This window comes from Pygoscelis adeliae, unplaced genomic scaffold (genome assembly GCF_000699105.1).
Source record: "Pygoscelis adeliae isolate BGI_AS28 unplaced genomic scaffold, ASM69910v1 Scaffold43, whole genome shotgun sequence".
Classification (NCBI taxonomy): domain Eukaryota; kingdom Metazoa; phylum Chordata; class Aves; order Sphenisciformes; family Spheniscidae; genus Pygoscelis; species Pygoscelis adeliae.
In genome coordinates, this window is record NW_008824538.1 from 2141261 (window position 1) to 2156206 (window position 14946).

Below are 14946 nucleotides of genomic sequence, written 5' to 3' on the forward strand. Positions count from 1 at the left end.
GGAAAAAGGTCTTCAAATTGTCATAACCAACTATAAGGGAACTTTACAATGCAGTGGAAAACCGGCTGGCTAACGGTACGTGTTCGGGTAGCTCAAAACCATTTGTACAGCTTTTATTTTTTTTGTTGTAAAAGTGGATTTTTTTTTTTTTTTTTTTTTTTTTTTTAGATTTCGCTACAATAACAAAATAATCTTTCGCGATCTGCACAGAGTCTGGCTCCAGGGCAGAGGCACTGCACCCTCGGGGCTCCGCTGGCGCCAGGTGTGCAGAGAGCTCTGCGCTTTGCTTGGTGTCTCGGTACGCACTGCCGTCCCCCACGCACGCCTCCCCGTCCCGCTAACGCTGGGGCCGACTGCCTTGCGAATGGAGGTTAGAGTAAGAAAATCACTTCTGTGTTTTACCACCTTCTGCGCTAAGTGTATCGTAACAACCTTTTCCTCTGGTTGACCCGCTTGATAACCTGAAAAAACAACAACAACAACAAAAAAGAGTGCTGCTCCCATTTCCAGGACCAACGGAAGCTATTTTCTAATGGATAATAAGCTGAAAGGCCATGGCTGTCTGGAAGGTTAAACAACAAATATCTCATCCGAAAGGGCTTACGCAGCAGCTTAGGTCCATCCATCTCCAGAAGCGGCTTCGTCTCCTTGCCTGCAGTCTGCACACCCAGGCTCCGTAGTTTGTTTAGAAAATAGTTTGCACAAACCGCATTTTAGCAGTGCAAGCTTCTGTGTTGAAATTATTATTATTATTTTATTATTTTATTATTTTATTTTTAAATCAGGCTTGTTTCATTGAAGGCACTTGGTTTCCATGGCAATTTATAAAAGACGGTGGTTTGGTTTCTTCACTTCATTAGAACAGATGACTTAGTTGGGGAGGGGAGAGGGGTGTTCGAGTGGCCGCAAGCAAACTCCAATAAGCCTGTGTAATATGTAAGCCCAGGTCGCACATCCTGGATAGTAATGCATGCAAAAGGAGACAGCATACAGTTATCAAGCATAGCCATGAGAAATGAAACATAAATGTCTTAAAACAGCTCTGATTTAGGGTTATTCTCTAGGGGAGGTGACAGCCAAAGTAGAAAGGGCCTACATTTATTTAACTCTATACTAAAAACCTTCTTGAAGGGAAAATGAATGCCAGCTCTTCACATACCCTGTTTACAGTGAGGTGTTTCTCTCTCTCTCTCTGTTTTTGTTTTTATTTCCTCTCTCTCTCCTTCCTGTTTTTTTTTTTTTGGCAGGCCATTAGGTTTCCATGGTAACAAGCAAACTATTCATTTGAAACAAAACCAGCCATGACTTTGTGCTTTGACAAGGGTTTCTACAGCTCTTTTCCGAGAGTTCAACCAGATGATGCTGTATTCATTATTGACCACAAAAGCACCTGAAGGTCTCTTCCTTACTTAGGCCAGATCTCGTTCTCACGCATGGTTCATAGTGAGTTACGCTCCCGTGATGCCTTTTATGTCCCCAGTGCTTTTTAATTATTTTTTTTTATTTATTTATGTATTTATTTAACTTTTGAGTCAGTCAGTGGAGGAATCTTTGGTAGTTTGTTTTTAAATGTCCATTTTACAAAGACTCTTTCTTCATGCCAGTGCCTGGTGAATCTTTTGTAGCCTCTGCCAGGATAAGGTCACCTCTGATGACTTAAGACAGACATGAGGATGATAACTGGGATAAGTCGTATATGCGCTAATGTCCCAACAGCACCTGATCGTAAATCTACAAAGAGGGGTGAAAAAGGTAGAATTAAAGAGCTGCCCAGACACAGTCAGCATTGCTACAAGGCTTAGAAGATAAAGGGCTCAGCAGCCACCATAACTTGTCCTGCACACCAACGCAGAGGCAGCCGGGGAGGACAACGGGGTGGTGCTCACCCAGGCTGTCTCCGCTCGTCACACCGCGTGCCACCGACCTCCCCTGGCAGAGCCCCGGTCTCTGTAGGGACAGCGCTCTGCAAGGTCACCTCCTACAAGGAGGGGACGAGAACAGCGCTCGCCAGCTGAACGAGGCAGGAGACACCGGGGTAAGAAACCACCTGGCTGCGTAGTTAAGGTCTGTATTGCAATGCACACACGGGGGGTGGAGGGATGAAACAAGGTCCACAGGGAATCACAACACTGATATTCATTGACTGCATATTCTTTGGACTCCCTGAACATTTTTTAAACGTTGCTTTATCTGTCTGCCCATCTCGAATCACGCCCGCCCAGCTGAGCCCAGCCCTGCCGTGGAGTGCAGCCCACTGCTCTCGCCTCTGCCCGATGCCCATCAGCCTTTCACTTGCATCTCTGCTAAACCAGCATTTTCCTATCTGAACAAAGACATTTTGGCTCCAGAGCTTGCTTCCAAGGAAAACGTTTCACTTTAAGCCTCTCCAACTGAACTGAACAATATATTGTTCTCCTGGAGAAAATCCATTTTAGAAGGTGTCTCAAATTTATAACCATGAGAAGCAATTCGCTCTCCCCCACGTGTGGAAGAGCCACTTACTGTTGGCCGGTTGGTCTGATTTCATACACTCTCCTTCCACAATTGATACATCATCAATAGCAATATCACCTTCGATGCCGGGGCCCCGGATCCCTTCAAATATGAGCTGCAAAAAGATAAAGAAGGAGCTGATCAGAGGGTAACGAATGGAAAACGTTCAGCTACATTTTCCATGGCATTAAACTACATCAATGGGCTTGGAATAATTTACAAGCACTTTCTATGGTGCAAAAAACCGCTACCGAGTTCACACGTACTTGTAAGGTTAACACAGAGGATGTGTGGGCTATGGAGGCTTTTAACTCTTCAGAATGAGCTGAAAAATATCAAAGCTGCTAGTTGTCTGCCTAGTTGTCTGCCTGGTGTCTCCAGGTCAGCTTCACCGCTATGCTAACTCTAACCTGTGTACTTATTTAAGTATGATATTCCTGGAGCAAAGAGCAGGATTAAATGGAGGAAAAGTTTTAAAGAGATTTGGGGTGTTTTTCCCAGAAACTCCTGCCACCTGAAGTGAGTGGCAGAGGCACAGGTTGCGCCAGGGGATGTTTAGATTGGACATGAGGAAAAAATTCTTTACTGAAAGAGTGGTTAAACGTTGTAAGAGGCTGCCCAGGGAAGTGGTGGAGTCACCATCCCTGGAGGTATTTAAAAGACGTGTAGATGAGGCGCTGAGGGACATGGTTTAGTGGGCATGGTGGTGTTGGGTCGACGGTTGGACTCGATGATCTTAGAGGTCTTTTCCAACCTTAATGATTCTATAATTCTATGATTCTATGAAGAACAGCATGTGTGACATGTTGAAGGACTGAGGATCCACATGACCACAGACTGCATGAAAACACACAGGAGCCAGAAAAACTCCACAGTAAGATGAGGTTTCTGGCTCTAGAAGGTGGCCCAACCAGTCCCTCCCACCCCATCTCCCACACTGGGCTCCCTCACCTGCACCCCGGTGGCACTTCCCTGAAGGCAGGAGGAGGACAGGAGCTACCCCCCTGCAACCTTCCCCTGGCCCATGAAAGCTTGGGAGAAACCTCTCATGAGCCAGGTTAGTATCCCTTCACCCATAATGCAAAGCTACATAAATCTCAAGGGGTCAGGAAGGGACTACCTTTGGATCCCTTTGGATCCCCTGAGGTCCCACAGTGATCTCCTGCGATCACCTCGGTGGATTTTAATCTCCCAGATCTCCTGCCATGGCAGGAACTGATGACAGTGACAGCCCCGCTTCTCTCCTGCCCCTTTTAGTAGCTCATCATCATGTTCAGAAGCTTTGATCCCTTCTAGGAATGGTTTTATATTTATCAGAGGACATTGTGATGCGTTTTATCACAGAGAGGGTCAGGGTAGAGATTTTATTCCTCTTCAAGGCTTTAACCTCTGCTAAATGGACGCCTGTGATTTCAAGGCCCTATTAATCACTTTCTGTCAAATATTCCTAGTCTGAAACCCCAACTGCTACGGCTGGGAAAGGAAACGGTGCCTGAATGGAGATGAGTGGCTTGTTGCAAGGTCAGTAATATTATTTGCCGTAATGTTCATTATTAGCTGTGGATTACTATTGTACTAAAGAAACAAACTTATCCGCTCTCCTTCCCCAAACCCAATGTGATGCCATCCTGCCATACCGCTGCTTAATTAGCTTTGCAGAACAGTGGACTCATTCTGCGTTGCGAGAAATTTATTCACTAGAAAACTTCAAAGCCTTTCTAAAGAGATGGAGGAATTATGTAAGGAATATATTTCCCAAGCAGCACCATTTCCACAGTTATCTCTCCTTTCCTCCCCCCGCCCCCCCTTCAGTCCTTTGAAATATTTTTGGTTAACTTAGATGACAAGTTTTTTAACTTTAATCTGCAACAATATATGCATGAAATTCAGTGAATTTTATAAGGGCATGCTGTGGCACTAATGGAGACATTAACTCTTGGGGTAGAGTCAATTTGAAAAAAAAAATTAATTCCGTCTGGAGCAAAATACTTAAATTACCCTTCACAATGATCTAACTGCATCAGGGAGATGTCTGGGGCACTCGGATGGGCTCTCTCTGTTGTCACTGATTTCAGCAGAACACGGATCCGAGCCTCTTCTTTTACAAAAAAAAAACGACATTTCTTTGCTCATTAATACGGTTCAACAAGAGCTGCTCATTTGAAATGAATACCTTCCATTTTAAATGATGAGTAAACGGTCAGGGCAGTGGAAGATAACCCTGTAGATCACAGGGGTCCGGTAGCTAGTCCAGCCGGGTGCGTATCACCCAAGGACCATATCGCAACGGTGCGCGATGCCACCAGACGTCGCATTGCACAGGCAACTCTCCGCTCTGCCTTTCCACGGAGGGCACGTCCCTCAACCTCGGCCACGGGCACATCTCGTCCTTTTGCTAAGCTGAGCACTCCCAGCAGGTGCCTGACCCTGCAGCGGTAAGCTGGCAATACAAAGGTACGTATTTACAGCCTGCCTGTTGTGTCCTAAGCCAGGCGGCAAGGTCTGCGCTGGGAGCACTAAAGAAATGTGAAAGCTGTGCATTTGGGGCAGGAGACTCCATCGGTATTTTATTGAAGTGCGACGCTGTAGGTTAATTACTATAACAAGGTAGATATTAATGCAACAGGGAACTGTAATTGGGAAAACAGTAAGTTTTTCTACAATTTACCCTGTTGTCTGAAAACAGTGTCTCAAGTAATTATCCCTCTGACAATTTTTTGACTTTACCTCTGATGATGGGAAGTATTCAGCTCGAGAGGAAAGTGTCTTCTCTTCTCCCCCAAAGTACAGCTTGCCCTCCTGCTCCTTGGCAGCGGGCATATAACCAGTCAACGGAGTTTACAGTCAAATCTTTCCTGACGGTAATGAAAAACACTGTTTCCAGACAAAAGGACTCTATACAAATACAGTGGCCAGCATTTAATTAAAATCTGCATTTGGCAGTGTGTTTTATGGGTCCCTGAGACGGGCTGCCATTAGTCAGCTTGGCCACATGCTTAGAACAAATCACCGCAGATGAGTGTTGGCAAGGCACAGAGCACAATCCAGCCTGCAGTTCAGAGCGATTTGCAGGAGGTGCCAGATGATCAGAATCCCCTATCAGTATCCCACAAAACCTATTATCTGCATGTCCGTGACTTTACAAAGCTGTTGTTAAAAATACTGCGTTTAGCTGAAGAATAGAGGGGCTTACGGGTACAGCAAAGGCCACTCTGCTCTCTTAGCAGGGGAAATGGAAATAAGCCCCAATAGTGCCTCCAGAGTTATCCCGAGTGTCTCCGGGGGACTCAGCTTGTGCTTCTTCAACAGGATTTCAGACAGATTTTACCTTCCTGGCCAGTCTCCTAATAAGAAGTAGAGAGGAGCCTCATGAACGTCCCCAGCCGGACAGCACGATGACAAGGGTGTAAGCCCTTCACACTCGCTGTAAGGGGCTGGAAATCTCAATGGTCCGGCAGAGTCATTTACTTAAGGGCAGATCAGTCCCCCAATGCAAAAAACCCCTCCTTTGCAAAAAATGTCTTTGACACAAGAAGGTGTCAAGGAAAGTGTAGCTGAAGGCGGTGGCAGTGCTCCTGCTCAAATCCGAACTAAAATTGACACCTTCCTAGATGCCAGTGTTCAATGTATCACTTCCATATACCCTCTTTTTTTGTGTTTATTCTTTAAAAGTACTTAATAAGTGAATATGTTACTGAGATACCTTTTATGCAATACTTTTTCTGATTCAAAGCACTATAGTCCTCTCGGTTCTTCATGAGAGAAGCTTTGTAATATATCACGGGGACTGGGAAGGTATAAAACAAATCTGGGCTGCACTTTTACTCATATAAATTAACCTATGAAAAGTTTTAATTTCTGTGTCAGTGTACTGGTTTACTGCAAAGATTCACTTCAATTCACTCTCCTTAAATTTAACTGGGAGGTTTATATTCTTTTCTACTTAGACTCCTAAATGGAAAATAAAGTTTGCTTGATGCAAGAGCTTCTAAAAAAGTAATTTAAGGTTCCAACCACTGACATTTATTTGTTGTATTTGTGCAGAGCTTCATGGCTTCACATTCATTTTATGCTGAAGCCTTTAAACACAACAATGTAAAAGGTGAAAAATAGCCAAGCAGAGGAGCTTCCATTTTGTGTACCAGCTAGTGATGCCAGTGAATATGGTTTTAAAGCAATGCGAGTGAGGTGCACCAGTAGCAGAAGTGACCCCTGTAACTTTCTGAAAGCAATGGGGCCCCGTGCAAGGGCCGATGCTCGGACTCCACGGTGAAAGCAGCAACTCGGGTACCGGGAGCTGCTGGCTGCTCTGCCGATGCCTCACCCTGGCTGACCCCGTGCAAGGCAGACACCCCAGCTTGCCCTTCCACCCAAACCCATGCCTTCCTCTCCATGCTGATGAGATGACCCCCAGCTTTGCACCCCATCGCCCTCCTCCACGCCTCTGCGTTGCTGGTGCCAAATCCTTTGCATCTCTCTGCCCGGAGCTGATGTCCTCGTCCTTCCCCTACTTCTGCTAAAGCCTGTCCCAGGTCTCAGGAATCCCGCTCAGACACAACTGCGATCTGTTTCAGCTTCCCCAGCCATCTCTTCTCTCCCCTTACCAGTCATGTTCAGATACTAAATCATTCTTCTATACTTCACTGTTCAGATTTCTTGGATTTATCCTGACTTCACCAATGCAAAACTTACCCACTCTGATCAGCTCCCTCGTACTTGGCCCCATGCTATAAGTGCATTTCAACACTTGTATCCCTCTTCTCTGCCTCTTCCCCAATTCTGCCGCTTTGTTCTACTCAAACTTCATGTAACGCTATACTCTACATATCCCTCTCCTTCAATTTTCCTCTAATTTCCCCCCACGCAATGCTTCTGCGATCATATATGCCAAATCATTTCTTTTCCATCATTGCCTCTTATGCATGGAAATAAAAACAAAGGGTCAGGATCAGTAATTACCCATAAAGTGAATCCCAATCTACATGTTTAAGATAGCAGTTTTGACTTGCACTGAATACTGTTTTTCCCAAAAGCCATGATCTCTCCCAGGGGACCTGGAGGTTACAGAGAGGGGGCAGAGGAGCCTGGAGAACATTGCATCCCAGGGCACAGCCTGTGACTCTCGTCTTCCATGCCGATACTCCCAGCCCCAAACCCACGAGGGCTTGCTCACGGCAGCTGCCTTTTTGGGTCTGCTCCAGTTACAAACAGCTCACAGCGTGAATGAGGACTGCCCATCATAGTCTATCAGCATCTCACTGTCAAACCAAAAATGAAAAGTGTGAAAACCTGTCATAACTTGCATGCACCTACTGAATGAGGTGTGCAGCTCTGCCGTACCAGCAGCTCCGTGCAGGCAGCACTGCTGCTTTGGTACCTTTCAGCAAAGACTCGGAGATCATTCCTTTTCCTGTGGAAAATGCATATATTTCAAGAGACCTCTAACATAGTCACTACACCATGGACTCTAAATATTTTTTCACAGGAAGTAATTTTGTATTTCAGTTGCTAATCTGAGACAAAAAAAAAACGTTTTATATCGGCTAACAGCATCTTCTGAAAACTGAAAGACATTTTGTCTTCAAGGAAATAGCTGCTGTTCTGCCATTGAAGTGTGTATTATTAAGCTCTATGGTGCTCACCTATTTAAAGCAAGGAAAGCAATTATCTGCCCATAAAGCAGCTTTCAGAGCTGCAACGAAGCTGTGAAATCCTGTGTGAGAAGGAAAGGGTCAGCATACCCAGGCCCCCCCCTCCGAAAACCAAATACTCCCATTCCGGGTGTGCTATGCACAAGCTGTTACCTGAAATGAAGTTGGGGGGTTTATATTAACGCGGGCTTGGTTCCAGTGCTGTCCCTTATTTCCACTTGAAGACCACAACGGGTTCTCTATCGCGGTCTGACCTTTCAACCGCAGGTAAACGTTCAAGCTTCCTAGAAGAGAGGTGGAGAACCGGAATTGGTTAGGCTCTCTGATGGAGCAGAGATGCTGGGCTGGGTACAGCAGCAGTCCCCTGCTCACCCCTCTTCCCATTTTGCATGGGCCTCTGCTAGGTCTGCGTGGATGTGGAGAGTTTCTTGTCCCGTATTCGAAAACTTTAAAACTTAGGAACACCGTGAACTGGTGATGTGAATTCACAGCAGAGTGAAGTGCACACAAACTGAGTACGCGGGGAGCGTGATCCCCTGTCGCGGGCAGGGCAGTTGCACCCATTGCTCCCTGCAGCTCAGGAAGGACACGAGGCTTCCCAGGGTGAGATGGGCAAAAAAGAGTTTTCTGTGCTTTAGTGCAAAGGAGGCATTTATAACCTCCTAACGCAAGGATAAATAAGCAACTTGGTTGCCTTATGCTTAGTTCTCGCTTGTAAAGACTGTCCAACTTCTAATGGAGTGCCATAGAGCCTGGCAAATCTATCTCAGAGATAGATGTGATGCCCTTACTACTACTAAGGAGTATCTTTGAAGGACAACATAATCCTCTAAGTTCAAATAACCTTGGAAAAGTTGTCCCTCAGTATGGAAAAAACCCCACAGCCCTGGGTCTTTCCCCACCAACAACCATTAAGTTACTGGCTCCAGCACAGACATTACTTGCAATAGGTAACAGATTGTCTGCATTTGGCAGCCCTTCTCTCCCATTAACATCCCTGCCTCAGACCACGAACAGAAGCCAGACTGTCTTGGTGCACCAAGAGACAGCAAATGCATCGACTTCATTTAGCAGGGTTCGGTAATTCACAGAGTTTGGAGATTTTGTTCCTTGCTCACCGCTGTTATCTGCAGACGTGTGGGGCAGTGGTGTCTCTTTGTACTACGTAAATCATTGCATTTGCCTTCATTGGAGAAAGTTCAGGCAGTCAAGTTCACGCAAGACCACGTTTTTTTAGGGAGTTTGGAATGGCAGCTGGGAAGCTCGTACAAATTATATTTGCAATGAAACCTCTCAGATCTGAGGCAGCTGCACGGTGACTCAGCTCCTGCTAATAAAAAGTTCTTATTTCTAGCAACAGCAAAACTCAGTGCCTTGAAAAACATAAGGCTAAACGTGTAATGGAGCAGCAAATATTCTCATCACGGCTATTTCACCAGGGTGCCCAGAATGAGGCCATACATCTTCTTTGAAGGAGGTGGGGGAAGCGATGCTCGCCGAGCGACTGGGCGGCACCATGTCTCCCACCTGCCTCCCACTGCAGCATTTTATTTTTCAAATGCAGGGGAGGGTGCAGAAGCAGCACAAGGGAATCACAGCTTTTAACAAGAATAGTCTGTCTCAGCCTACACGCACACTACTGGGTAAAACAAAAAGACCTGAAACAGAAAGGGCTTGCAAGAAGGGAAATGCTCAGGAGGGTTCCCCGGAGCAGCCCTGCAGCCCAGCCCAGTAATATGTCGCAGGGCTGCTCACAAGAAGCGGCTTCTCAGCCTCAGCCCTCTTCCAAACAGCAACAACGGCTCTTGGGCAATGTTTGTGTTATTCAGCTTACACAGTTCTCCCTTCCCTCCCATCTGCTTCTCTCCATGACTTTTTTCGACAACTATGCTGGGTCTGTGGTGTGAAAAAAGGCAGGGTCTTAGACAAGACTACCTAAATTTAAAAAATAGAGTTATATATAATGTTATTTTTCTTCAAGACAAAAATCAATGCCCATATCAAGCAAGGGATGAATAGCTTGCTAATTGTTTCACCTGTTTGTGCAGGCTGATACAGCCCATGCCGCAGGGCTGTTTGGAGTAACTGAATGTAAATAACTGAATTTAGGCATCAAAAGCATGTAATTCCATCAGTGCTGAGGTTACAGAGATTTAAGGTTGTTCATAGCATACTCAGCCTCTCTGTGTCACGTAATTTCTTCAAATTAATAGCAGAATGATAGCAGTCTTACTTAAAATACAAAATAGCCATTACTGTACCACATATGCCTAGCTGTTGCCCAGCACGTTGGTTAGCACGGATGTACGTGCCTGACCCTCATTGCTAGATATGCACACACACCTGCCCGAAACATCGCTGAAAACTTAACTAACGACACCTGCAACAGATGCTTATCCTTGAAATTCTGCCAGTAAGGTTTTGGAAAAGTTACATGGCCTTTGCAAAGCTGAGGCTGTGGGGGAGGGTGGGTTGGCTATAGGGTTCACGCTGAGGTGTGTCCAGCAAGAATTCATCTACGGCTTTCAAACTATTCCAAACTCCAGACAAATGGGTAACGAAGCGACCCTTGAGTAGGAGACAGAAACAGTGGGCAGGAGTAACAACCGTGAATTAAGGAATAAAGTTTACTTTCTGACAGCATCCTGCCAAGAGAGCGCGGGGTGCTCCAGAGACGTCACCAGCTGCCACCCTGGGGAGACACTCTGAGCGCTCATCACTGTGCGAACACAAACAGCCTTCACAGTACGCCTTCACAGCATGTTTTGCTTCCACTTTTTGTTTTGTGATGGCTCTCTGATGATAAGAAACAGTATTGCTCTTGGAGCATCAATTAGAAATGCCCCATTTTGGGGTGTAGGTGGAAAAATTGGAAATATAGATTGTTTCAAAAGATGGTGCCAGCTGTAATGGAATTACAGCCTCTTTCTGTCTCAACGTAGAGACACAGTGAGGACAGTGACTCTTCATTTTCTTGTTCCCCAACAATGGCTTATTTTTTGCTGCAAATCAAGTAACGGGAACTTCTATTTCTCTTATGCTTTAGGGATAATCTACCTTTTCCTCTTGAAGGATGTGGAGCGAAGCGCATGCACTTTCTCTGGCAGCCAGCACTCTCAGAGTTAGCTCTGTGTGATCTGTCAGGAATTACAATCTGACTTGTAAGTAAGAGCCATCTATTTCAGGTAAAGAAACACTTTATCTTTCTGAATCTAACTGCCATGGCATGGGATGTAGGTCCCTGTTTATCTCATCAGAGCTGTGCTGTAGCGTAAGTGCTAGTCTCAGATCTGTGCTCTGCTCTCTGCAAAGACTCCCAAGTACCTCTCCTTACCGCTACAGAAATTTTCACCCTCTTCTCCAGAGACACCAAAACCTGAACAGCAGGCACAGAAGCTGAGCTGGATAAACTGGTAGGCTGTTTGTTTTCAATGTAGTGCAGCAGCTGTATTCTCAGATTGATGTCACTAGGGTCACTCATTTTTAAGAATGGAGGAGGAAGAATCTTTTCCCCTAAGCCTCCAAGACCAGTCCACACCAGCGATGGAGCATCATTCCAGGATGATTTTCCATTTTATTAGGGATCCTTCAAAACCTTGTTGGAAATGCAGAAACATTTTGATGAGCACTGAAACTGTTTTGGAAACAAAATACTTTGCCTCTGAGACATGGGAATTATAACCCTAATACTGCTTGGAAATCTGATGGATACTGATAACTAGGGAGAATAAAGCATCCCAGCGGAAATGATGGCTTGCAGCACCAAAGTCTGCTGAACAATGTGCAGCACTTCGGATGAAAAATCAAAGTTTAATGGCCATGTATCTTCCCTGAACACGTTGTCCCCAGGCCTAAGGAAGGAACAGTCTGGAATTTATTTAAGCCAAATTCCCCTGCAAGACACTTCAAATTTTCAGTGAAGACAGGTCAAGAATCAGCAGCTCAAGGTTATTCAAAAGAGAGAGCCTTCAGCGCAGAGGTCATATCGAGGTCTCAGTTAGCAGCTCCTATCCTGCTCTTGTGAAATGATCCCTGAGCTGGCAGTGCATATTACAGCCGAGAGCTGCCCCGACTGGCAGCGCTCATTCCTAAATGGGGATAAGAAGCACCTTCTATGGTGGTGAAGGGTCAAGGCTTCTAACAGCTTGTCATAAAACAGTCAATCTGTTTTAGCAATAAGATTTAGAATTATCCACAGGGGATTAATCCTCAACAAAATGGAACTCTTCTGAAAAAAAAATATCACCAATCAAATATTTCGCACTGAATCAAAAAGTCATTGAGGTTGGAGGCACCTTTGGAGATTGTACCATCCAAACCCCTACTCAAAGCATGGTCGATTAGAGCAGGTTGCCCAGGACCATGTACAATCAGATCTTGCATATCTTCAAGGGCAGAGACTCCACACTCTGGGCAACCTGTGCCAGTGTTGGATCACATTCATAGGAAAAAAAAAAATTTCTTATGTTTAAATAGAATTGCCTCTATTTCAATTTGTGCCCATTGCCTCTTGTCCTGTCCCTGAGCATCTCTGAGGTCTATCTTCTTTACACCCTCCCTTCAGGTATTCATATACACTGGTGAGGCCGCACCTCGAATACTGTGTTCACTTTTGGGCCCCTCACTACAAGAAGGACGTTGAGGTGCTGGAGCATGTCCAGAGAAGGGCAACGAGGCTGGTGAGGGGTCTGGAGAACAAGTCTTCTGAGGAGCGGCTGAGGGAGCTGGGGTTGTTTAGCCTGGAGAAAAGGAGGCTGAGGGGAGACCTCATCGCTCTCTACAACTCCCTGAAAGGAGGCTGTAGCGAGGTGGGTGTCGGTCTCTTCTCCCAAGTAACAAGCGATAGGAGGAGAGGAAACAGCCTCAAGTTGTGCCATGGGAGGTTTAGGTTGGATATTAGGAAAAGTTTCTTCACTGAAAGGGTTGTCAAGCACTGGAACAGGCTGCCCAGGGAAGTGGTTGAGTCACCATTCCTGGAGGTATTTAAAAGATGTGTAGATGTAGTACTTGGAGACATGGTTTAGTGGTGGACTTGGCAGTGTTAGGTTAATGGTTGGACTCAATGATCTTAAGGGTCTTTTCCAACCTAAATGATTCTATGATTCTATGAGATCCCCTTGAGCCTTCTCTTCTCCAGGCTGAGCAGTCCCAGCTCTCTCAGCCTCTCTGCTCCAGTCCCTTCATCATCTTTGTGGGCCCTTGCTGGACTCTCTCCAGTAAGCCCATGTCTCTCTTGTCCTGGGACCCCAGCTGTGTCTCACCAGTGCTGAGCGGAGGGGCAGGATCCCCTCCCTCGACCTGCTGGCCCCGCTCTGCCTGATGCAGCCCAGGAGGCTGGTGGCCATCCTTACAAGGGTGCATCATCTGAAACACTGTGTCGTGATTAGGTTTGATTCGTCTGGGCAAATCACCGTGTTGTAATAACCCCTTTCCTAACCCAAAGTAATTTCTAAGACCACAAACCTTCAAAAACTCATTCAAGTAGTTACCTCATCAATATTCATACAATAATCATGTGCTTAAATAATTGAAGTCCTAGAATATCATCACTCATTAGGTTTTTCTTTTCATTATCCTCATGTGAAGAATTTCAGTGACAGAGTTCACATCTGGGGAATCAAATAGTATATATTTGCTGATTTCATAATTTATTTCTTGTATGCATGTTGCATTGTTATGTGTTTCATAACATTTTCTCATTATGAGGAATTAAAATATTGCATTTAGAAGACATGTATGAGCGTGCATTCAAACACATGGCTGATGTTATTAATTTACTATTTTTCTGTCAGTCTGCTCTTTAAAGACAGAATAATATGTAATTTTGTACAAAGCCATTCAAAAGTAGATAATTTTGAACATTAGCTAAAATGATGGTAACTGTACTTTTTAACATTAGGGAACAAAAGTGATATTGAGCTATTTTGGTTTTCGACAACTAGGTGTCCACATTGCCATGAACAAATCCCATGTAACTATGATCACTAATCATCACTGTCACCATCTTCACCTGTGGGTCAGCTCCTTCATCAGCCAGCATTATACATGTCGATTCAAGAAATTACACATAAACAAGAAAGGGCAATCTCAGCAAAAAGCTAAGGACACAGACACTCGCTGAAAAGGTAGCCTAGGAAAAAAACCAAAATCGCACCAATGAGAGGTCACTGTTTTGTGGACAGACGTCAGCCTCTGTGGCTGTTTTTCTTATACATTATCCCAACCCTAAGGTATTCCAGAAAAACTCTTTGACCCTTTATGTTTGTAACTTTTTTCATCACTGTCTCATACGAGAAATAGTCTGGTATATGTCCATATAGGGCAGTTTATATTTTTTTCACTAAGCATGGCATGGCTCAATCGCTTCCTTCCAATGAACAGCCAAGCTCCCGCTGCAATGTAGATCCAGGAGAATTTAGACCTGGGGCTGCGTTCACGTGCTCAGCAGTGCAGAGACAACTAGCCAAAAACTAAGTGAACCTGTCTGCTCTATTTAAAACCTGAACTCTGCCCGGAGGCAGGCAAAGGTTTCCCGAAGCAACCACCAGAATGCACTGTGAGGATGTGTTTGATCTTGAAATACATATAAAAATACATCAAATCAGGTCAGTTTGGCACTGGAAAGCCTCTTGACACACTGGTAAGCACCAAGTACCCCACAGGGATTTACAGGATTTATAAAAATTGGCCGTCTATTGTTTATACTTTTATATTTTCCCACACCTTTTTTTCATACTAGATAAAGAAATTAAACGTGTGTGTTGAAAGAGCTATGACTAAAAATAGACTTACAAATACACCT

General features: G+C 45.0%; 1 protein-coding gene across 1 annotated transcript in view; it reads right to left on the reverse strand.

Annotated features, from left to right (window-relative positions):
• Nucleotides 1-1642: 1642 nt before the first annotated feature.
• Nucleotides 1643-14946, reverse strand: part of MDGA2 (MAM domain containing glycosylphosphatidylinositol anchor 2) — a 256212-nt gene continuing 242908 nt past the window's right edge. The window contains exons 14-16 of the mRNA XM_009321639.1: nt 8298-8428; nt 2503-2608; nt 1643-1731 (exon numbers count right to left, since the gene is read on the reverse strand). Of these exons, the coding sequence (XP_009319914.1) occupies nt 1643-1731; nt 2503-2608; nt 8298-8428 (326 nt within the window). The remainder of the gene's footprint in view (nt 1732-2502; nt 2609-8297; nt 8429-14946) is intronic.